Source organism: Rattus norvegicus, chromosome 13 (genome assembly GCF_036323735.1).
Source record: "Rattus norvegicus strain BN/NHsdMcwi chromosome 13, GRCr8, whole genome shotgun sequence".
Taxonomy (NCBI): Eukaryota; Metazoa; Chordata; class Mammalia; order Rodentia; family Muridae; genus Rattus; species Rattus norvegicus.
Window position 1 is genome coordinate 45,587,063 of NC_086031.1, and position 24,939 is coordinate 45,612,001.

Genomic DNA, 24,939 nt, shown 5'->3' on the forward strand with positions numbered 1-24,939 from the left:
TAGAGACAATTGGGAAAAAAGGAAGGGACGGGAAACTCCCATCCCGGTGGGTGGTGCACACCTTTAATCCCAGTACTCAGGAGCCTAAAATAGGAGGAAGGCCAGCCTCGGCTACAGAGTGACACCTTGGCTGGAAACAACAGCAACAAAAACAAAAGACAAACCCAGCATGATGGCTGTGAGAGTCTGGAAATGATTCTGGAGGCACATTGCAGGGAGGCAGACCTGTGAAAGACCCAGGAGGCAGATCTCTCCAGGTTGTGGGCTTGGAGCAAGATAAAGGCTAGAGTCTAGCATGATCGTGGCTAATGAGGAGCTCTTGATCTTCCTGCCCCCGTCTCCTAGGTGGCGGGACCACAGGTAAGAGCCAGGACCATTGGCCTGAAGAAACCAATGACTATTTTAATGTGGTTGGTGACCAGTGAGAGTTGGGTTGCCCTGACACCGTTTTCATGTGCTCCTTGCCCTCATCTGTCCTCTCTCTTCCCTGAGGAATCTTTATTCCCCCACTTCTTCTCACAAGCATCTGGTAGGGAATTTTGTGCTGAGATGAATACATTTGTCCTGGTTTGATTTCTAGAGTCATAATAAAGGCCATGACCAAAAGCACTTTGGAGTGGGAAGGGTTTATTTGGCTTACACATTCCAGTTCATCCAAATAGACCATGGAGGGAGGAGAATGAAGGCAAGTGCTGGAATAGAGACCTTGTAGGAGTGCTGCTCTCCATGGCTTGCTCAACCTGCTTTCTTATAACACCCAGGACCCACAGTGAGCTAAGCCCTTCCATACAACAACAACAAAAAAAAAAAAAAAAAGGAAAAAAAAGAAAAGAAAAAAAAAGGCACTTAAAAATGCTTCTACAGACCTGCGCCTAGGAGCAGATCCTGGGCTCCAGCTCTCCCCACCCAACCCACACCCAGAGACAGCTTGATCCCCCAAGGAGTTCTAATACACAGGATCACAGGAAATACAGGGACAAAAAAATGTAGCACAGACTGAAGGAAAGGCCAACCAGAGACTGCCCCACCTAGGGATCCATCCCATCTGCAGACACCAAACCCAGACACTATTGCTAATGCCGAGAGGTGCATGCTGACAGGAGCCTGGTATGGCTGTCATCTGAGAGGCTCTGCCAGCACCTGACTAATACAGATGCAGATGCTCACAGCCAACCATGGGACTGAGCCTGGGGACTCCAATGGAAGAGTTAGGGGAACGACTGAACAAGCTGAAGGAGATGGCAATCCCACAGGAAGAACAAAATCAACTAACTGGACCACCCAGAGCTCCCAGGGATTAAACCACCAACCAAAGGGTACACAGGGAGGGGCCCATGGCTCCAGCTATATATGTAGCAGAGGATGGCCTTATCTGACATTAATGGGAGGGGAGGCCCTTGGTCCTATGGAGGCTTGACGCCCCAGTGTAGGGGATGCTAGGGCAATGAGTTGGGAGTAGGTGAGTGTGTGGAAGAGCACCCTCATAGAAGTATGGGGGAGGGGAGATGGGGGGTTTTCAGAGGGGAAACCAGGAAGGGGGTATCACTTGAAATGTAAACAAATAAAATGGCTAATAGATAATTTTATAAATGTCTCCGCAGGCCAGTCTGGTGAAGCATTTTGTCACTTGAGGTTCCCACTCCTCAGGTGACTCTAGCTTGTGTGAAGCTGGCATAGAAACTAACCCACACAGCATTCAAAGGAGGTAAGACAAGGGCTTTTCTAAATGGATATCACTAATCACTGGGGATGACCAAAGGGAGAGTTTGAAGAAGATGTATATGGTCAGAGAAGATTGACTTTAATCAAACTGCTTAGACTATTGAAGACAAGTCTGTCCCTCCTCTGCCTTCGCCATCCAGAACAGAATGCCCAAAAGATAGTAAAAAAAAAAAATGAAAATAATTTTAGGTACTAATTTCCTATGTGATGCTTTTTAAACAGAAGGTGGGGTCAGAGACAGGAAGCACAACAGAGACAGGCCATGGCAGTGCGTTCTGCTCGGCGTCTCACTCAGCGCCTACTATGTTCATTTAACTACATTTCTTTTTCTTTTTCTTTCTTTCTTTTTTTTTTTTTTTTTTTTTTTGGTTCTTTTTTTCGGAGCTGGGGACTGAACCCAGGGCCTTGCACTTCCTAGGCAAGCGCTCTACCACTGAGCTAAATCCCCAACCCTACTGTGTTCGTTTAGATGCCACATACACATAGTCTCTTTGGTGACCTGAAAGTGGGTATTAAATGTTCCCTTTTATAGATAGGGAAACCGTCTCCTGCTTTCCATTACATCACAATGACCCAAGCAAGAGAAAGAGGCAGGACATTAAAAAGTTAACCCGAAGCCAACCCCTGGGCACTTGGGTCTGGACAACTCCAGAAGAAAGTACCTGAAGAGATAAAGGGAAACCTAAATAAAAGGGTCTCCCTGAGTGGGTAGGACTTATTCTCCTGGGCCAAGTGTTTGCAGGAGACTTCGCATATAAAACAAGCCCCTTCCACAAAGCCTTGCAGTGATTTAGAGGCTCTGTAATCTGTTTGGCTGGGTCTGCCTAAGATGAGGTGCTACAAAAAAACTGACATTTTCTTGGGCACTGGTGCATTTAATCAACTGGGTGCGTGTGTGTGTGTGTGTGTGTGTGTGTGTGTGTGTGTGTGTGTGTGTGTGTGTGTGTGTGTGTGTATCCTCTCCTGCTCTCAAGCCACAGATCATGATGCCTGCCATTTCAGAAGTAGAGACAGGAAGATCAGACATTCAAGGTCATATTTTGACCCATAGTGAGTTTGAGGCCAGCCTGAGCTATAGAGTCTGTCTATAAAAACTAAATGCAAACATCCACATAAAAAGAAAGTGGGCACTAGACCCTCTCTGGCTCAGACTGCTTACCTGAAGGACTTGAAATCTCTTCTCATTCAGAGTGACACTCATATGTTTGTGGGCCTGTGTTGTTGAGACATTCTGAGCTTACTTCTTTGTAATTCCCCATGATCATCAAGTGGTTACCAAACTTGGTGTGGTGTCCTTCCTCCTGGACACCAGTTTCTCCTGTCAGAGAAAAGCTTTGCTTGCTATGTAGCATAGAAGCTGCCCCCATCTCCCTGGAAGATGCTCATACCTCTGTTGGGCTCTTAAAGCCACCCTGCTCACTAACGCTCATGATAGGATCCGATATGAGGTCTCCTGCCACGGTGGAATCTGATCTACGCCCTCCCACACTTCTGGTGACAGCTTCTTCCAGCTCACTGCTGCTACCCTCCAAAAGAACCTGGCCCAGTTGGCCCTGGCTCTATGCTAGGAGAGAATCTGGGTATTATCAAACTATGCCCCTTTGAGATGCACACAGTGAACATGACCTTTCCTTCCTTGATGGGCTTCTTTTCCTTCTGGGATACTGGGAGTTTGGAAGGAGGCCACTGATACCCAGGATCTAGGTTTCTGGGCCTGGGGAAAAAAATCATCAGTGGATCTAGTCATTAGTACCCAGGAAAGCTTAAGGCCAACACAGCTTCTAGGAAATGAGCTCCTATTTGCCCCACTGGACCAAATGTGTAAGAGCTATGCAGCTACGTCACGCAGTGTGGGGTCCTTGCCACATCTATTTTGTAGTAGCAGTGCTGGCAGACAGCCTCTGTTTCCTATTGACACCTGACATACACTAAGCCTTTTCGAAACTCAGTACACCGTACACAGCCAAGGGCACATCATGTACTGTGCTTTCCTCAAGTTTTCAAACATCCCGCTTAGAACTGTTCAGGGATCATGGGAAGTTTAAAAAGTCCATATTCCCAAAGCCAAGTTCTCACGAACCAGGAGGTTGAGGAGAGACTTTCCTGCTGTCCAGAATTATTAAAATGAGAAGCTTCGAAGGATTTGGCAAATTAAACAGGCAAACCAACCAGAGAGACAGCCAAATGGTTAAAAGCATTTCTTTCTCTTCCACAAGACCTGAGTTTGATTCCCAGGACCCAAGTCGGGTGACTCACAAACCCCTGTAACTCCAGCCTCTGGGGACCCAATGCCCTCCTCTGGCCTCCACAGGCATGTACATGTACATATACATACTCATACATATATAAAACTCTTTAAAACATGCAAACAGCATCTTCAGGGAGAGCAGCAAAGTGGGACACAGAGCAACATGGGGAGGAGAGTGTCCCTGAGAAACCAGCCCCTCCCAAACAGAAGGGCCACTGGGTCAGAGGCCTGAGGTGATCAAATAATCAGGAAAGCTCTGTCCCAACACATAGGAAGAGACTGGGACCTTAACCACATTCTAGAACCAGTCAGCCGGAAAGCAAACAAACAAACAAACAAATGTCTGATAGGAGTCGAAGAAGACACCAACAGAGCTATTCCATTGGCCTTTGAATCAGGGTCCCCTCTGGATCCAGGAAGACCCTGCCTGAGTCCCACCCAACATCCTGTGTGAGGCCCTGAGTCTTGCTTACTTGGCTCTTCATACTTCTGCATTTGCAGGTTTTCCTTCAGCTCTATCTCCACTTTAACAGGAACGCAGACTGCAGCATTCCCCTTATCTCCCTTCCCATCTCTCCTTTTATCTCCCCTACCCTCTTAAATGTGCTTATATGAGGCAGCCATGTGTGGAGGGGGGCAGGGATAGCAAGAACGTGTACACATCAAAGGCCATCAGAACCCGAGTGCTTTTTCAGCTGACTCATCACCAGTCTGCAGTGGGGCATCCCTCCCTCACCTCCTCCCATCCTCCAGGTCTCCCATTGTCCACAGAGGACACAAAGAGGAGTAGCCATCTTCTCACTGCCATGAGGAACAAACTCTTGGGGTCTTACCTCTGTCCAGTGTCATTCATTAGTTCTTTCTTTCTTCCTTTTTTAAAAAAAAGTATTTTATTTATTGTAGGTATATGAGTACATTGTAGCTGTCTCCAGACACACCAGGAGAGGGTGTCCGATCCCATTACAGATGGTTGTGAGCCACCATGTGGTTGTTGGGACTTGAACTCAGGACCTCGGGAAGAGCAGCCAGTGCTCTTAACCGCTGAGCCATCTCTCCAACTTCTCATTAGGTCTTTTCTAACACATGTGAAGTCTCCCTCCAGGAGAGCAATTTTAGTGCTAGTTTATGGATGGCACCCCATTCACCCAGCCTTCCCTGTGCCTGCAGAGAAGCCCTGGAGGCACCGCCAGGGACTCTCAGGATCCTTCCAGAACCAAAGGCTGAGTCACTTGCCAGAGCCCCGGTTTGAGAATGTATGGTTCCTGCTTGCTAGGTCTGTGAGAGTGGAAAAGGCAGGCAGAACTGCAAGGCTAAGACGCAGGGCTTCTCAAAACTTCTACTTCCAGGATCTGCCTCCACAGAGGACCTCAAAGAATGCATTCCATCATTCAGTTCCTCATCCGGTGGGAGTTTGCCTTGTTGATTACCTTCTCTGAACCTAAATAATTTTTTTTTTGAGTTAGGGCTAAAATATCCACTTGAAAGGAACGTGGTTAGACCAGGTGAAATAAGTGTCAGGAGTGTTTCACATTGTGTAACTTTATAAAAACAGGCCATGTCCCTGTGTAACAAATAAATACACAAATAAATAAGCTAATGTGATCAAGGCAATTTCTCAGAGAATTTTGTAAGTAGTCATTGTTATCAGTGTCATTATTTTCATTAAGTGGATCTTGGAGATGCTACCAACTTTTTATGTCCCTTCTTCTAAGTACCAAGAAGTGGCATATTGCAGCAGAGAGGGGGACTCTGGGGTCGTCCTTGGAAAGGACTTGGAACCCTGGTCTGTGTGGAGATGTGGGTAAACCTGCCTGGCTACCTCTGTTTCGTCACTAGTATGCAGGTGCTCTGGGAAGAGATAGTATATAATATTTACTTCTCAGGGTTGCAATAAGAATTTGGAATCATGTCTGTACAGTGCTGGGACAGATAGATACCAAACAAACAAAATCTAAATTTTGTTTTCCTTCAGCATTTTGATTCACTATTGCCCACCTTCACCCTTTGTCTTGGGTCTCTCCTTTTCCTTCCCTCTTCCTCTTCCTCCTCCTCTTCCTCCTCCTCCTCTTCCTCCTCATCCTCTTCCTCCTTCTCCTCCTCTTCCCCCTCCTCCTCCCCCTCCTCCTCCTCCTCCTTTTACTCCTCCTCCTCCTCCAAACTTCCCTATAGAAGCAACTCTGGACTGTACAATGGCATTTCTTGTGTCAGAGTACTCAGCAGACCCAGGTTCTGAATGAGAAATAGGTTGAAAACCAGACTTGAAGGCAGACTTGACCCTGAGAAGGAGGCAGGGCTATGCTCTGGGGCGGAGGCATCAAGTGACCTTGCTTCTTTTCTGACCTTGAGCCACTCTGCAGCTGGAGTCTGATATAGAGCATTCAGAAATCTTCTGTCAGGATGGTGGCTGGTCCTGGCTGCTGACTGACTGGCATGGGGACTGGAATCTGACCAAGAAAATAATCCATTCTATGGCTCCCCTTGTTGGTGCCGAATCTAGAATTAGAGTCAGCCCTTTGGGTTACAGACTGTTTTCTTAGAAGGGCTGTTTTAGAAACGAGAATCATCTTCTGGGGATACTATTTAGCCTTAACAGCTTAGCCTGGGTTACGATATTTTGGATTGTGCCAGCACAGAATCATAAAAGGACTTTTCCCTACTGTTAGACCCCAACTGAAAAACAAAATAGCTTTTGTATTTCAAGCCACTTGAATTTCAGACTGGAATGTATTCTGCCACCTTCAGACTTGGACTAGAAACGTACAACAGTTCTGGATCTCCAGCTTGGTACGCATTTAGTGGCAATGTTGTGCTGTGCTTTTGTTTTTCAGTTCTAGAAATCTGACCTAATATCTCATGCGTACTAAGTAATTGCCCCACCCCCACTGAGGCACACTCTGAGATATACTAACTGTACATCTGTAGTGTCTGAGACGTCACAGCCTCCATTATCAAATAGTTATGTCCTTGTTATAAATCCCCAGTACCCTTTCCATTCTGCCTTTCAGCCCTTTCCTGTCTTTTCTGTCTCTATGCTCACACCCATACCACACTTACTGTTTCTCTGAAGAGCCTTGACTAATATTAACATGTCAGTCACCATTATATTTAGAAATACATATCTCAGTGTGCTGTCTAGTCTTGTGCCAACTTGACACACAAACCAGAGGTATCTGAAAGAAGAGAACCTTGCTTGAGAAAAAGGCCTCCATAAGGTCAGGCTGTAGGGTATTTTCTCAATTACTTATTGGTGGAGGGAGATGGCTGTGCTCAGCCTATTGTGGGTGGCAACCTCCCTGGGCTGGTCTATAAGAAACCAGGCTAAGTAAGCCAAGGAAATAAGCCTGGAAGCAGCACCCTCCACGGCCTCTGCATCTGTTTCTGCCTCCGGGTTCCTGCCCTGCTTGAGTTCCCATCCTGATTTCCTCCAACAAAGGACTGTGATCAGGAAGTGCAAGCCAAATAAACCCTTGCCTCCCCAACCTGCTTTTCGGATATGGTGTTTCATTGCAGCAACAGGAACCCAAAGGAAGTCACTGAGATAGTAACAAAACGATGTCTGATGTTTGCTTCAAATTAATACTGGGGTGGAGAGCGGGAAGAGACGTAGATGTGATCAAACTATCTACCATTAAGAGACGGAAACAGGGTGTCCTTATGCTGTTCTCTCTAGCTTTGAATATGATTCAATATTCTTTACTAAAAAAATTAAAAGATGGAAAAAATAACTCTCTGGTGGGTTATTTTATATAACAAAAGTAGAGGTAACGGAGGTTACTTTTATTAGTAACAACGTCTATAGAATCACTTGACTATATGTAGATAAAAAATAATACATCTTAAAATTCATGACTGGAGAAGAGCTTCAGTGAACCCAATGCTTCAAGATAAACGTAGACTCGTTGGAAACACCAGTGACTCCTAGTCAGCACTGACCTGGAGTCTTTGATGCAGTAACACGATGAGAAGAAGAAACTGGAGCAAAAGAAGATTGCGAATAGATAACGAAATTAATGTTGTTGCAGACAGTGTTGCAAGCCTAGATAATTCGCATACTCTAGAACTGCAGGGATAAGATTCAATAGCCAGCACTGGCAGTAACCGGTCAGTTAATAGGAGATGCAGCCAAGCACAGTGCATAGCAGAAGCAGAAACTGCAGGGCAGGTTGAACCAAATCATCTTAAGGTGGACAGACTTTTATGAAGAAAGTTACGGGACCTGACAGAAGGGTATTAGACCTAATTAAAACCATAATACTGCTTTCCCCCAAGATTCGGTGCTTCTGATCTAAGTTCTACAGACTTCTGTGGAGCTGGACTGACAAAAATGATGAGTTTTCAAAGCTTTTAAAACAGCTTGAGAAGAACAAGGGGAGAGAGGCTCGAGAAGTGTCTCTGCGGCTGAGAGGACTTTACTGCTCTTGCAGAGGACCCGAGCCTGACTCCCAGCACCCAAGTCAGTGGCTCACAATGGCCTGCATCCCCAGTTCTCAGGATATCCGATGCCTCCGCTCTCCGAAGGCTCCTGTACTCACATACTTACACCCCCACATAGACTTACAGCTATACACATAATCCAAATTAATATATACTACATACTTAAATTTTTATAGGATAAGGGATAGGTTTACTTTTGTTTTACTATATATTAAAGTTCATTTTCAAATAGTAAAATATTAGAAATGAGATTATAAAAGCTATGGAACATATTAGGGATCCTAGAAGTAGTCTCAATAAAAACATTAAAATTTGATAATTATTCAGATAATAGACAGATAACAACAGATTGTTCATGAATGGAAGAACGGATGCTCCCTGGGAGGAAAATGAAGTTAGAGACTCACTTTACACATTCACAAAAGTAAATTCCCAAAGAATTTCAACCCTAAAAGTGGAAAACAGTGCTGGTATATGTGGGGGAGGGGTCTTGGGGAATCACTACAGAAGGGAATAGCTCTCTTCTGTAAATAGAGAACATAAGGCGCAAAGGGGTGAAATCAGAAAACTATGGGGCTGGAGAGATGGCTCAGAGGTTAAGAGCACCAACTGCTCTTCCAGAGGTCCTGAGTTCAATTCCCAGAAATCACATGGTGGGTCACAGCCATGTGTATTGGGATCTGATGCCTTCTGGTGTGTCTGAAGACACAGTACTCATACACATAAAATAAATAAGAAAATTTTTAAAAAAGAAAAACTATGAATTAAAGCCTAATTAAATTTTCTGTGTGATAAATGACCCCACTCAACATTACGGGCTGAGTCATAAGCCATGGTTCACATTTGTGACATGTGGTAACGCATAAATGGCCCATATAAAAACATGCAAAACAGACCTGAAGTGACAAAACCAATTCAGAACTTATATAGAGGATTTGAATGGTTCATAAAGAAGAAACCAAAACAAGTAAAAGGTGGGGGGGGGGTCCCTTGGAACCAATCATAAACAGGTTGACAGAAACTATCAAGTCTGGCCACAAGGAGACAGGAAATCTAAAATGCACCTAGTTTAGAGCTAAAAATTCTGGATATGACCTTTCCACGATCTATCTCTTTAAAAATGCATCCATAGCTTTCTGAGCTGACAGCGCTCCTGCAAACTTGGCGAACGTTCCTAAGATGCGCCAGACATTCTGCAAGAAATGTGAGAAGCACCAACCACACGAGGTGACACAGTACAGGAAGGGCAAGGACTCTCTGTGTGCCCAGGGAAAGCGGCGTTTTGACAGGAAACAGAGTGGCTATGGTGGGCCCGTTTTCTGCAAAAGAGGCTAAAACTACAAAGAAGATGGTGCTGAGACTGGAGTGCATTGAGCCCAACTGCAGATCTCAGAGGATGCTGGGTATTAAGAAATACAAGCACTTTGAACTGGGAGGTGACAAGAAGAGAAAGGGCCAAGTGATCCAGTTTTTTTAAGCCGATTTTGTTATGAAGACAATAAAATCTTGACCTTTCAAAAAAAATGTATCCATAGCTGGCAGTGGTGGCAAACACTTTTAATCCCAGTACTCCGGAGGCAGAGGCAGATGGATCTCTGATTTTGAGGCCAGCCTCATCTACAGAGTGAGTTCTAGGACAGCCAGTGCTATATAGAAAACCCATGTCTTGGAAAAAAAACAAAAAAAAGGTGAACGGTTGGAAGCAAGAAGGCAGACTGGATGCAAGAAGATATTGCAATACAGAAATTTGGATATATACAATCTCTGGGGGGGGGTGTTATAATTCTTTCCCTTAATGGACAGTTCTAGAGTGAGTTCTAGGTAGGAATGATCCAGCACAGAGACTGAAAGTAATTGGCTCACAAACAACAAAATTCTGGAAAAAGCGGAAGTATGGGCATCAAAGCACAGAAGTCGAAGAATTTGTGAGCTGTACAGTAAGTAGAACAGTCTAGGAAAGATGCTAATTGGTTATGTGGGTGCATCGTTTGGTCAAGGGGTTCAAATCAGCTTTGATTAAAAAAGCAAGTTAAAGGGACTGGCACTGCAGCCCCTGCCCTCCCTGAGAGGCCTCTATCATACTATTGCAGCACCGCGTGAACTCTAACCTACCTAGAGAGTCCTAACAGTGTGAAATTCCGGAAGATGAAGTGAATTTCCCAACCAACACCCTGTGGTGCCTGCCCCATCGAGCGCTGTAGACTTTCTTGGGCCAGGTGGTATTTACTTGTTTGCGATCAGCCGCCGCCTTTCAGACAGCTCCCATCACATCAGTGTTTTTCAAGATAGTGTAATTAGCTTAGCTTAGCTTCTGTTGTGGCACAGAACGCTGGTCTGCGCTGCTGGTGACTAGCTCTGTAACCTTCTAAGTAAGTGACATAATTTCTAAGCGGCTGTGCTTCTGCTTCACAGAGTGGTTAACAACACCTCTAGCTCATGAAATGTATCCCCAGAGAGGCTAAAGTTCAGACTTAGCCTGGAGATGCAAACTCTGTTTGGAATGTCTCCTGTCAAGCGCTGTAATCACGCCAGACTCCCGGGACTAGCTCCTATCATCTCCGGACCCGCCCCACCCCGCCACTCCCCACTGCCGCTGCCCGATCCCCAACCCCCCCCCCCCCCCCCCCCCCGCCAGTCACAAAGCTCCTCACTTTTCTTCTGTCCAAAGTCGGTTCCTTTAGGGCATGCTTCTCAGACATTTGAGATCTTTCACACATGCCTAGGGCTCCCCGCAGCACTGTCTTCTCTCTTCTCTCTTCTCTCTTCTCTCTTCTCTCTTCTCTCTTCTCTCTTCTCTCTTCTCTCTTCTCTCTTCTCTCTTCTCTCTTCTCTCTTCTCTCTTCTCTCTTCTCTCTTCTCTCTTCTCTCTTCTCTCTTCTCTCTTCTCTCTTCTCTCTCTCTCTCTCTCTGTCTCTCTCTCTCCCTTTCAAACACACGTACTGGCGCGCGCGCGCGCACACACACACGCGCACACACACACACACACACACACACACACACACGCACACGCAAATGCACACTCACCTGTCTGGAGAGAGTGGAGGGGACCAGGATGGCAGCATAGGTGAGTCTGTTTGGTGCTCGGGGACATGCTTCTCCCTTCTCCGACTGGGTTTCCTAATCCTCCTCCGCCACAGTCCCACCCAGCTCCTCAGCCCCTCCCCTCAGTATCCCCTGTCTAAAGAGTGCCACTGAGTCTCACTCTCACTCCACCCTCCTCTGCAGGAGCCAACCATCAAGCAGCAGTCTCTGGACTAGAAATCCAAGAGCATAAAACGCTCCTCCGAGCTGCCGCTTCTGCTCCTGCCTGCGCTCACCCTCTGGTGGGAGCCGAGAGCGGTGGGAGCACACGGCTTAGCTGGGCTTTCCAATTCCTGCAGGCGACGCCCATGGTCCTGGACGGCACCTTCAAGACAACTTAGGGAGGTCTACTCTCTCCAGTTCCAAAAGAAAGTTTGGACAAAGTGAATTTGGGGTGCATTTGGGAGATGGCAGCTGCTCCCTCTGCTTCCTCTGTGTCACCTCTCAGAAGCCCCTGCCTCCAACCCACTCCAACCTTCCCACACTGACACCCAGCTCCCAGTCCCTCTTTTTCTTTCTTTGGTCCCTGAGCCTCTCTGGGGTCAGGGATGTTGGTCCTGTTCCCTTCTCCTTTCATTGTCCTTTCCATCTGTCTGCTGAGCTGTCTCACCTGTTTCTACCTTCACCCCATCGTCACCCCTCACCTCCCTTCTCTCCACCTCTAAACCTTTCTCTCTCATTCCATTTTATCTATCAAAGTTCTTACTTGCACCCATACCTCCATCCACCTTCCCCTCCTTCTCTCCCTGAAATTCTAACTATGAATTCTGAGCCTTCTTGGACTGCCACCCCCTCCCCTGGGGGCACCCTGCCTGTCCCCAATGCTACCACACCGTGGCTAGGTAGGGATGAAGAGCTAGCCAAGGTGGAGATCGGTATCCTAGCTACTGTCCTGGTTCTGGCCACAGGAGGCAACCTGGCTGTACTTCTGACTCTGGGCCGCCATGGCCACAAGCGCTCCCGCATGCATCTGTTCGTGCTGCACTTGGCCCTGACCGACCTGGGCGTGGCGCTTTTCCAGGTACTGCCTCAGCTGCTCTGGGACATCACCTACCGCTTCCAGGGCTCTGACCTCCTCTGCCGGGCTGTCAAGTATCTACAGGTGCTCAGCATGTTTGCTTCCACTTACATGCTGCTGGCCATGACACTGGACCGGTACCTGGCTGTCTGTCACCCTCTTCGAAGCCTCCGGCAGCCCAGCCAGTCTACCTACCCTCTCATTGCTGCTCCCTGGTTGCTGGCTGCCATCCTCAGCCTCCCTCAAGTTTTCATTTTTTCATTGCGAGAGGTGATCCAGGGCTCAGGGGTGCTGGACTGCTGGGCAGATTTCTACTTTTCCTGGGGCCCGCGGGCCTACATCACCTGGACCACCATGGCTATCTTTGTGCTGCCGGTGGCGGTGCTCACAGCTTGCTACGGCCTCATCTGCCACGAGATCTACAAGAACCTGAAAGTCAAGACCCAGGCTGGCAGGGAGGAGAGGAGGGGCTGGCGGACTTGGGATAAGTCCTCATCTTCTGCAGCCACGAGGGGGCTACCTTCCCGGGTCAGCAGCATCAGTACCATCTCCAGGGCAAAGATCCGAACCGTGAAGATGACCTTTGTCATCGTGCTGGCCTACATTGCTTGCTGGGCACCTTTCTTCAGTGTCCAGATGTGGTCTGTGTGGGATGAGAATGCCCCCAATGAAGGCGAGTATGTGTGGTGTGTGAGGTGGTGGGAGTCGCGAGATAGCGGGAGTCAGTGCTTGCTTGTCTTAGAGCATCTTCTGCTGCTGTAACAAGTGCCCACCTAACACAAAAAGCACAGAAGTTGATTTCTCACTGTCCTAGAAACTGGGAGGTCTGGGAAGGCTATTCTTGAAAGTGGGGACTCTCTGAAGATTTCCAGGATGGTAAAGGGCACCCCTGAAAGTGCCCAAACTGGTTTCTTTCTGTAGTGGTCATACTCTTATTGGTAACAAACATTTCTATTTCTTTTTTTTTTTTTTTTGGTTCTTTTTTTTCGGAGCTGGGGACCAAACCCAGGGCCTTGCGCTTCCTAGGTAAGCGCTCTACCACTGAGCTAAATCCCCAGCCCCACATTTCTATTTCTTGCTAACTCATTACTATATCAATTCTTAAGCCCCTAAATTCTAATCAGTTTCCAAAGGTCTCACCTGAAAGTACCATTGGCAGAGGACTTTGAGGACTCTGTTCCTAATACGAGAATTCTGGGGACAGACATTCAGACCACAGTCTTGCCCAATAAGGTCCTGTCCAGCCCACTAAGGCTATGTTGAATGAATATCAATTATGTGGATTTCTTGATTTAAAAAAAAAAAATTTATTAGGTATACAATGTTCTGCCTGCCCAGCCAGAAGGGGGTGCCAAATCTCATTATAGATGGTTGTGAGCCACCATGTGGTTTCTGGGAATTGAACTCATAACCTCTGTAAGAGCAGGCTTAACCTCTGAGCCATCTCTCCAGCACAAATCTCTTGATTTTTAAATTTTGGTTACTTGTTTAACAATTTTAAAATACCGTGTGCCGCTAGGGAAAGACAACGATTGTTCAGGAACAATGCAGAGATTAGCATGGCCCCTGTGGGAAAGAGGTTTTGGTGTATTTGCTCAGCCAACTTCTATCATGCTACATGAACTTGGGAATCATAGACTAACAGATCTGAAAGGGGTTTCAAATAATCCAGTGCAGGGTGGCAATGTTGGGTATGGGAACTGCCTTCTCTCTGGGTGCCCTTCCCTTCTGTGTCTGGACGTAGCTTTGTGGCTCTTTCTCAACAGCCACCTCTAATTAGTTAGGGCTGGCATATGACAGCACTTAGGTCTCAAATTCAACTCCATCATTCTGTCACTGGGGTAAAGGAGGCACAGAAAGGATCTGTGACTTGCCCAAGGCCACTCAGCCAGGGGGTGACAGAGTAGGGAGTAGAGAGCCCAATCTTTCAGATTTTCCCAGTCTTTCTTTCTTTTTCTTTTCTTTCTATCTATTTTATTTTATGAGTACAGATACTTTGCCTAAATGTTGGTGGCCAATGTGTGTACTTAGTATCCACAGAGGCCAGAAAAGGCCATTGGCTCACCAGGAACTGGGGTTACAGATGGTCGTGAGCCACCATGTGGGTGGCGGGAATGGAACCCAGGTCCTCTGCAAAACTAGTCTCTTTCTTTCAACCTGCACCTTGCCTACAACCCTGGTTCTTTTTTTTTTTTTTTTTTCTTTTTTCTTTTTTTGGAGCTGGGGACCGAACCCAGGGCCTTGTGCTTGCTAGGCAAGCGCTCTACCACTGAGCTAAATCCCCAACCCTACAATCCTGGTTCTTAACTTGGATCTACAAAGAGAGAGGCTTTCCCCTTATCTGAAAAACAAAGATTCTTCAAAAGAAAATTGTTAGCTCTACCTGGTACCAGAAAATGAGCAGTCAGCATCCTCCTGAGCTTCAGATGCTGCGGGAGGCTCAGGCTGGCCTTGGAACTACTGCGCGGCCCTGGCTGACGTCGAACTTTTGATCCTCCTGGCTCTGACCCCTGACTGCTGGGAATACAGATGTGTAACACCATGCTTGGTTTTTGTCTTTAGTCTGAACAGGAAGGTGTTTGCAAGTTTTTCTGTAAGCAATGAGCATATTAAATCCAACTTACTATTAAGGATGTTAGCCAAGGCCAGACTAGCAGGAAGGGCTTCTTGGTACCAAGCATGTGGATCTGCATGGTGTTATGGAGTGACTTTCCCTACAGTGCCTCTGAGTAACTTGGAACTCAGAGCGGCCTCAAAGCTGCTGTTCCAAGACGCCACTGCTAGTAGACAATAGCCAGTACTTGAAACAGGTGGTTTATGGGCCAACTTTATCTGGTACACGGCTTTTCTCCCAACAATTACAGTCTCGCCAATGACGCCAAGGATGAGGTAGTTTTTGCCCTTTATTGAAGGATGTGTGGGAAGATGAATTCTATTCTCTCCATTAGTTGGTGTGATTTAGCCCTTTTGCCTGAAGCACCCACCTTTATTATTAGAGTGTCCCTAATACATTGTCTGCGTAGACAGCGCGTACGTAGACAGCGATTTCCTGTGGCTGAGGGCCTCTCTGACCCAGCAGTGCAGAAACAAAACACTGCCCTACAATGTGCTCCCAGAAAAATAAAAGCTACAGGGCAATATAAGAGCTTTAGAATCATTTGTTCGGTACACCCCATCCTCCCATGGTTTTTGGTTAGATCTGTCTCTGTCTCCCGCTTAGTTGAATTTGCGCCTGGACTGGGTGCAGCGGATCTTCCCACAAGGCCTGAGAAGTAGAACTTCCATGGAATCCCATGTTTCCTCATGGCACATCCTCAGCCCCTATGCCTGGCTCAGATGGACCAAAACAGGCTTCCTAAGTCCACTGAGGCCAAATGGCTTTGGTTTCTTCCCCTATGACTTGTGCCTTTTATTGAATGTTCCTACCCTATGCCCTCTTGTGTGTGTGTGTGTGTGTGTGTGTGTGTGTGTGTGTGTGTGTGGTGTGTGTGGTGTGTGTATGTGTGGGGTGTGTGTGTGTGTGTGTATGTGTGGTGTGTGAGTGTGTGTGTGTGTGTGTTTGTCCCAGAGGTAGCCATATCCAGAGCACACAGGAGGGAATCACTCATGGTTGTCTTGAAGCTCTTGCGGTGGACTACTGGGTAAACACATGAGCTAGACCTTTGGTGTTAGTGGTGGGAGCTCTGGTGAGGCCCAGAATTTCTGCTTTAGAGGCAGAAGGCATGGAGTGGCAGTTCTTGTTGACCGTGTCAGAAGAACTGGAAGGTCTGCTTGTGAGTTTCCTTCCAGGTCTGCCATTGCTTGAAAAAACTTCCTACTTCTGTGAAGTATGCCAGCTGTGCCATTGCACGAATGTGTGCAGCAGGAGGCCAGGGTCATCCTAGCAGCTCTCCTGTGTTGTGGGAAATAATTCCGTTAAACTCTGGGAAGAAAATTGCCTCTGAAAGGGATCTCATTGGACTTTTCCACCTGCACAAGCTGGTGATCACATGTTCAGTGACCAAATGACAGAAAGACCAAGACTAGAAAGAAGAAGGAGGAGGTGAACCACAGGGCCCCGAGAAGCCATTATCCATAACACAAGTGAGAGCCAAATAGAGGGCCCTGAATTTGTTTATTTTCCCTGGGTATGGAATAGATAGTGTCTCATCCTAAATCTATATCCATTAGGGCCAAGGTCTTTCAGCCTTGTGTTTAGACCCCATATGGAGTCATACAGGTGGATTTGGAGATTGAAAAAAATCTCGGTGAGAGCGAAGAATTTCTGAATATGCAGTGATGGAGGATTTATTCAAAACCCAACCCGAGGTGTTTCTGGCAGTGATCACCTGAGTTGCATCCTGCAGGTCCACTGCAGCCTTGGTTCTAAATGAACAACACGCACACGTCGTACTGTGCATGCCGTGGTGCCAGATAATGCCAAGGAACGCTGCGCAAAGCACCTCAGCTCAGAGCCAACGCTGCTGCGCGTTACAAACGGCACTGGTTTTACCACATGCACAAGCTGCTTGCTCTTGTAGAAATACTGACATAACAGTAGCAAGATTACAGTTTTGAAGTAGCAATGAAAATGATTTTATTGTGTTGAGGGTCACCACAACACGAGGGACTGTATTGAAGGGCCGTGGCACTAAGGTTGAGAACCACTGAATAAGGTGAAGGCTTGCACGAGGAGGCAGATAAAAATGGCTGAAATTATCCAGCTGAGAGCTGAGTGTCTTTGCAGTGATACATTTACCCCACCCTTTCTGCGGGGCAGGAATTCACACGACATTTCGTGGGGTCCTAAGGCTCAGAGTCTCTCACAGGTAAGCAGTCACGCTAGCATCAGCCAGGTCTATAACGATCTGAAGGCTCAGCTGGGAGAAATCCGCTTTCAAGTGTGCTTGCGTACGGGTTGGCTGGCAGGCCTCGGTGCATAGGCTGGCCACGGGCGTTGCTTCCTTGCCTCTCCACAGCCCCCCTTGCAGCCTGGCTTCCCCCAGAGTGAAGGAGTTTTACAAGTTCCATCCCAAGGTCTGCTGATCTCTTGCTTTGGGCCTGAGGCAAAGGAGAAGAACAGAGGGCATTGGCAAGAATGCTTTGTAGAATGTAGAACAAACCAAAATCTCTCTAAAACTTTTCTAACAACCGACTCAGCATGCATTGCCTTGGCTAATCTTTGGATTGGAATGTTTGAGCTCTAAAATCTTTGTTTGAGTTACTGACTTGAGTTCCATGTTAAAAAATAACCAGGGGAGGAGGTTCAGTGGGTAAAGTGTTTACATAAGAACACGAGGACTTGACTCTCCAGCATCCATGAAAAAAGACTGGTGGGGTGGTGGGAGCCATGCTGGGTCAGGAAGAGAATGAATAATTATTGTCTGGCCAAGTCTAGCCAATCAGTGGGCTCCGGGCTCAGTGAGATGTCATGTGCTAAAACAAAGAGTAATATGGAGAGTGATAGAGGAGGAGGATGGACATGAACCTCTGACCTCCACACATGCGCCTGTATACACACATGCACATGCATATACACTGCACATACATGCATCAAAAACATTAGAAGAAAATATCATTGAGTGAGTTTTGACCTGGGATTGGGATCGAATTTCCAACAATATCTGAAATGTCCTTACATAGTTTTCTGTTACTTTGAATCACATATTCATACAAAGTGACGTTCTCAGCATTGACTATTGTACATTCAAAGCACTGTCAACTCTGAGAAACGTTGAAAATGCTCTGCATTCTATAATATCAAACATTTGGCTTGGATATGCTTACATGAGAACAAGCAGGCAGAGCTATACCATTGGCATGAAAACTTGTTTTAGTCTTTAGTAAACATGTACCGAACGGTTGTTTTAAAATTAATGTCTTGAGCCACAGAGATCAGTAGCTACATCTTATGACAGAGAAACCCAGAAAGTCTGCACTGTAATTTCAGTGGCAGATATTTTAAAGAGCAAACATTGTGAAGGGATCAGACCCGCCACTCCACCCCCTGAAAGTCCATAGCAGCAACACAGAGAGGAAAGATGCTTGGAAGATCCCCTCTTCTTGGCAGCCGGAAATTGACATCTTAAAGAGACCCCTGCTGTTTCAGTGGCTTGGTGACCCTGAGACCCTCTGTGAGCTTCGCTTTTTAGAAACTCAGCAGTGCTGTGGGTTCATATGCTGGACCTGGCCCACAGAACACCACCAGACAGTGGTGACACTGAATTAAAGACAGACTGTGCTCAGTGATGTTGAAACTTCACCAAATCGGCAGTCTGCAAGGGATCTGCTGGGATCAAAGGTGTGTGCCATCATGCTAGGCTTTTGGAGATGGGATGTGTGCTGGCTTCAGGAAAGGAACAGTGGGCGACTTCCCTTGTGATCTTCTAGCCCTTGGTTCTTGGGCTGGGGATAGATAGAGCCAAGTCCATGCTGGCCAATCAGATCCACTCTCCTAGAAATCGGAGACTCATACTTTCTAGGGCTGGGCTCATCACCTGGCTCACGCGGGTGGTAGTCTGTACCAGAGGAGCAGAAGACACAGGAGAGGCAGATGGCACACAGACAAGCGTGAGAGGAAATGCCAAGGTGCGGCATGGCGGGGGAGGGGGGGACCAGAGATGGAGAGAACACGGTATCCAAGCAGTACTTCAAGCATCGGGAACTACACCGTGGTGAGCGACTAGTGTTTGCAACTGGACTCCTGAAGGACTTCCCCAGAAATGACCAGAATCTGAGATACGACTAGCGAAGGGCCACATTTGGAGTGGACAGGAGTCTGTAACCTGATCATCCAGCGGTCTCCACCGGTGAGAGAGGGCAGCATGCACAACAGGAAACTGGACTCAGAAGTATCCCTGAAGAATCCCTCAGCATCTACATGACCTGACACAACGTGGAAGGCAGTAACAGGCTTCTGAGCTCCAGGGAAAGAATGCTAACACTTGGGGTTGGGGATTTAGCTCAGTGGTAGAGCGCTTGCCTAGGAAGCGCAAGGCCCTGGGTTCGGTCCCCAGCTCCGAAAAAAAGAACCAAAAAAAAAAAAAAAAAAAAAAAATAAGAATGCTAACACTTGAGAGAGAGCGAGCAAATGCGCCAGACTGCACTCTGCGCCCGGATCTAGCTTGCTTCCCTTCACTACTGTTTTTCCCTTTGATACTCAGTGCCGCTTTCTTAGGCCAGCTGCACCCAGTACTGTTTTGTTCTCTGTTTGCGCCCGCTCTCCTCTTATTCCCCCCCCCCCTTTTTTTTTAGCTCACTGGCTGGCCTGCACACCAGGGCTTCTGTGTCTCAACCTTCTGAGCTGCGATGGCTCTTAATTATCTCCATTTCCTCCCCTTTCTCTGCCCATTCTACCTTTAGCCAAGACTACCTCTGGCCGCCCACGCATCCTCCTCTACTCTTTCTTCATCAACCCACACTGTGTCTGATGACGTGAATTCTATATATACAGTGATTGCTATGTTTTCTTTCCTACCTATACCCACACTAACTAATAAATTCATGCTTATAGTACTATCAGTTCTTCTTTGTCGTCTAACATGCTCGGTGCTTAGGAAGTGATCGCTCTTTCAATTGACAACTGCTATATTTTCATGGTAGGCCTACTCCATCATAGCGAGTGTTTCTGCAGCTACACTTCCTTCACTCTCAGGAAAGATCAATCGTGGTGCCCCAAACACCAATTTAATAAAGGATAATGTCACCTCAACCTTATAATAACATAGCTTCTCTTGAATACTGTAAATGCTTCTATTGAAATAATAAGAGTGATTAAAAAAAATCTAGCCAGTGATCTAATCCCAAATACACACCATAGAGAAAATGAAATGCCAAAGAAAAACAACTCCTTCTAGTCCAGGGCTGGAGAGATGGCTCAGTGGTCAAGAGCACTGACTGCTCTTCCAGAGGTCCTGAGTTCAATTCCCAGCAATCACATGGTGGCTCACAACCATCTGTAATGAGATCTGATGCCCTCTTCTGGTATGTCTGACAGCTACAGTGTACTGATATATAATAAATAAATAAATCTTTAAAAAAATTTCTAGTCCAACAGCAATGACCTCCAATGAGACTGGATTAGACAAAAAATCCCATGCAAAGGATTTAAGAGAATGGTTGTAAGTCTGTTCAAGGAAATCATAGAGCACACGACTAAACTCCCTCATGAGTTCCAAGAGGACAAAAAGAGCTGAAATAAAAACGAGATGTGAAAGAGACCAAAATGATGAGGAAAGCAAACTGAATACAGGAAATTTAAATTTAGTAAGCAATAGAAAGATCCAAGGAAGACCTCACCCAAAGGATAGACCGAGCTTTGAAGACAGAATAGAGAAACTGAGTCAGTCAATGGAAGATGTAAATTACTAAGAAGGTACAAACAAAACATTTGAGAAGACATGGTCCACAAATCATGGGCAAAGAAGAAAGAGGAAAATCTCATGCTAAAGGGATAGAGAACATTTCCAGTAAAACCTCATCTATTGAAGGGAAATACACATCCAGGTAAGGAATGAATTCAAAATACCAAATGGACACAACCAGAGAAGAACTTGCTTACATCCTATTATATTAAGGTGCGTTGGAAGCAACAAGAGAGAACCACCAAGTCACAGAAAGACTAGGCCATTAAAGGAACAGCTGGTTCCTCAAGAGTCTTTAAAAGCAAGGAAGGCTCAGAGGGGTGTGCATCTGCTCAGTGTACAGTCCACCATGATTGAAACAGAAAGAAAACTCTCCATGAAGAAAGCAGACTAAAGGAACCCATGACCACCAGGCTCTACGAAAGATGCTAGAAGGAATCCTTCAGAGCAAAGAGAAAAATGAACACATCCAGGAGGTCCCAGGAAAGAAGGAAATTAACTTCTTTATGGTTTGTCATCAGCGAATGTTCTATATGTCTACCTATGTAGACACCCTAGGAAATGCTCATTTTCTTGGGTGAAGATGGGTCATATGGAGAGAAACTTTAGAAGGCCAGCTTTAAGTTTGAGGCTGTACTGGCTTACAGAGTGAGAACAGGCCAAAAGAAGAGGAGGGAGAAAAGGCTCACATTAGAGAATTCATGGTCCAGATTTTAGAACAAAATCCTTTTCTTCTATTTGGACCAATCCCACACGGGAAGAGTTTACTTGAACCTGAGCTTGAAGCAAACTATTCCTAAAGTTAAAAATCAACCAAAACTAAGGTAGTGAGACCTGGACTCAGGAGTTACAGGTAAAATCTGAGCTATGCCTGTCTAGTTATAGAACACCAAGCAAATCTCTTTCCCCTTCTGGGAAATGTCTTCATTTGTGCAGTGGAGATTCAGTCTCTGTCCTAGAGTCTCCTCCCCCACTCCGCCAACCCCTCTAGAGCTGCGATTCTAACACCTTTTGTGCTTCTGTCTTGGCAGATTCTACCAATGTGGCTTTCACCATCTCCATGCTTCTGGGCAACCTCAGCAGCTGCTGCAACCCCTGGATCTACATGGGCTTCAACAGTCGCCTGTTGCCACGTTCCTTGAGCCACCATGCCTGCTGCACGGGCTCTAAGCCCCAAGTGCACAGGCAACTCTCCACCAGCAGCCTCACTAGCCGTCGCACTACGCTGCTGACCCATGCCTGTGGTTCCCCTACTCTCCGACTCAGCCTTAACCTCAGCCTCCGTGCAAAGCCCAGACCTGCAGGCTCACTGAAGGATTTAGAGCAGGTGGACGGGGAAGCCACTATGGAGACCAGCATCTTTTAGAGAAGATTCCCTGGACTCTGGTTCTGCACATCTCAGGCACCCGGAATGTGGACTAGCCGGCTCAGGGATGGTAGGAAGTGGAGCTTAGTTTGAGGCAGGGTGAAGAGGCCAGAATGGCTGCCATTACTCTAGTTGTCAAGGCAGTGCCTAGTGTAGGTATGGGCCACTCTCTCTCAATTTTAGATTGTTGGAAATCAGAGCACTCAATCCCCCATTCTTGCCACATTCCTGGAGTACCTATAAATATACCCAACTGGGAGATATAGTGTTCTAGATCTGGGACAGCCTAGATGGCACTGCCAATGCAGAGGCTCATCTCACTACTTGGTTAACCGTCCTGATTCTAACCTGACTGGCACATCGCAGTGGAACAGGGAGAGGAGAGAATAGATTATTAGAAAGGGGGATGTGTATGTGGGACTTCCATCCATGCCAACCTGTCTATAGAAATGAAGTGGTCTGATGGTGATGTAGAACCTGATACCTAGGAGGGCTGTAGTAAATGCTGTCTCTCCTCATCAGCCTCACCACAGGACAGGTTGTCTGGCAATACACTGTTCATTCTCAGTTGTGTGGTTCACTGCAGTTGAGATAGGGAGAAAGGGGAGAGAGAAGAAGGAATAAAAATGGTTACAGTAAAGACCAGGAATAGGAGTAAGTCTGAAAGGCACAGGGCCAGCGTTTTCTCTCCCCCTCCTCCTGTGGACCCAGACTTCCTGTGGGGCAGTGTGGAACAGACTTCCTTTTTGAAAAAAAAAAAAAAAAAAGACAAGATGGTCATGGCTCTAGAAATCCTTAAAGTTCTAGGAAAAGTTGGAATCGAAGTTTTAAATCTTTGTTCTGCCCTGGGAAGCCACCTCCACTTTCTGGGCCTCAGCCTCACCTGTAGTGAGATGGTCTTTAAGGTCTTTCTTTGCTCTGGCCTTCTATGGATTTGCAAGACTGGAATTGAGTAATAACCCCAAAACACCAAGGGTGTTCTAACCAACGGGCTCTTAGAACTTTTCCATTTCCATGACAATTTCATATACACCCAGCCTCAGTTCTGGTAGGTCCTGTCACTGCCTTGGTAGCAGAAGTCACAAGACAGAGAGAGAAGGGGTGACCGCCTCCTGCCTCGCACCTTTAGCACTGCCCCTCCCCCATGACTGCTGCTCTCCTGTCCTCTGGTACTCAAGGGTTGGGTGTACTCTGACTTGAGTCCTCCTTCAAGGTAGGAAGAGACATCGAGGAAAGGTAAAAGCTAGGGCCTTGCCCACTTCTTCCTATTATCTCCAGGGGAACTCAAATCTTAGGGGAACTTCTCCACCTCAGTTCTGGTTCCAAGGGACAGCCAAAATTATACAAACAGCACCAGCTAGCAGCAGATCAGGGGGGCTGGGTCCTGACTCTGCCCTAGCTGTGACCACAGTCAGTAAAACCCTGAGCCCGCTGTCTCAGTTATGAGTCAAAGTGGGTATCAACGTGGTTTGCAATCCCTGCAGATCTACAAGCTTCAGAGCAAAAGTCTCAGGAACAGGCTAGCTCTGCCCATTCCCAGGGACACTTTAAAGAGTGGCTACAGCTTTGCAAAGGTACTTCTTGGGTGCCTATTTTTTTGTCAACTCGACACAGACATGGAGGAGGTAACATCAGTTGAGGAACTGACTCCATCAGACTGGTCTGTGGGGATTTTCTTGATTGGTGATTGATGTGGGAGGGCCCAGCCCACTGTGGGCAGTGCCACCCTTGGAAAAGTGGTCATAGGTTGTAGAAAAAAAGAGAGCTGACATGAAAATGTACATACAAGTAACACCATACAGAGTGAGCGGTTTGTTATCAGGAATACACATACACATACATGTATGCAGCAACGGTTAATGCAAAAAGGCAATGGCTTTGAAAAGGAGAAGGTAGGGGCGTATAGAAGAGTGTGGAGGGAGGAAAGGGAAAGGGAGAAACGATGTGATTACACTATAACCTCAAAAATACATTATTTTAAAAATTAGAAAGAAGGGAAGGGGGGCTGGAGAGATGGCTCAGTGGTTAAGAGCATTGACTGCTCTTCCAGAGGTCCTGAGTTCAAATCCCAGCAACCACATGGTGGCTCACAACCATCTGTAATTGGATCTGATGCCCTCTTCTGGTGTCTGAAGACAGCTACAGTGTACTTCTATATAATAAATATAATAAATAAATCTAGAAAGAAAAGAAAAGGAAAGAAAGAAAGAAAGAAAGAAAGAAAGAAAGAAAGAAAGAAAGAAAGAAAGCAGACTGATCAAGCTAGGGAGAGCAAGCCAGTAAGCAGCACTCCTTCCCTGACTCTGCTTCAGTTCCTGCCTGGAGTTCCTGTCCCGACTTCCCTCAGTGATGGAGCGTGACCTGGGAATTATAAGATGAAATAAATAAACACTTCCCTCCCTTTGTTTTTCTGGTCATGGTGTTTATCGTAGCAATAAAAAAACCAAACTAGGGCACTTTTTTAAGAGCCAGTCTGCCTCAGGAAGCCCACTTAGGATTCCTTAAAAGAAAAGAACCCAAGTTGGATGCTATGATTGAGGAGAGCACCCAACCCTTGAGTACTAGAGAACAGGAGAGCAGCAAACAGACCCGGGGACAGGGCAGTGCTAAAGGAGCCAGGCAGGAGGCAGTCGCTCCTCTTTCTCTGTCCTGTGACTTCTGCTGCCAAGGCAGTGACATGCATCTAACCACCTCTCCTCTGCCTTGGATGGAGTACAGCAGTGGGGTC

The 24,939-nt window shown here is 46.7% G+C and overlaps 1 protein-coding gene and 1 pseudogene across 2 annotated transcripts; both read left to right on the plus strand.

Annotated features, from left to right (window-relative positions):
• The first annotated feature begins 9,236 nt into the window (after nt 1-9,236).
• Rpl36a-ps14 (ribosomal protein L36A, pseudogene 14) lies at nt 9,237-10,170 on the plus strand (annotated as a pseudogene).
• Nucleotides 10,171-11,053: 883 nt separating this feature from the next.
• On the plus strand, nt 11,054-24,618 carry Avpr1b (arginine vasopressin receptor 1B). 2 transcript variants are annotated; one of them, XM_063271945.1, is made up of 3 exons: nt 11,054-11,468; nt 11,630-13,176; nt 21,877-24,618. In XM_063271945.1, exons 2-3 carry the CDS (start codon nt 12,246-12,248, stop codon nt 22,209-22,211), a joined length of 1,266 nt encoding a protein of 421 aa, XP_063128015.1. In that variant the 5' UTR covers nt 11,054-11,468; nt 11,630-12,245; the 3' UTR covers nt 22,212-24,618. The 2 variants fall into 2 exon arrangements, with proteins under 2 accessions (XP_063128015.1, NP_001276729.1); NM_001289800.2 differs by lacking the exon at nt 11,054-11,468 and having other exon boundaries at nt 11,701-13,176; nt 21,877-24,215.
• Nucleotides 24,619-24,939: the final 321 nt, after the last annotated feature.

Bases quoted from the DNA above. Each gene is read 5' to 3' on its own strand.
- Avpr1b (XM_063271945.1), top strand. From the start codon at position 12,246: ATGAATTCTGAGCCTTCTTGGACTGCCACCCCCTCCCCTGGGGGCACC. The intron at 13,177-21,876 runs GCGAGTATGTGT...CTGTCTTGGCAG, and splicing joins TGAGAATGCCCCCAATGAAG to ATTCTACCAATGTGGCTTTC.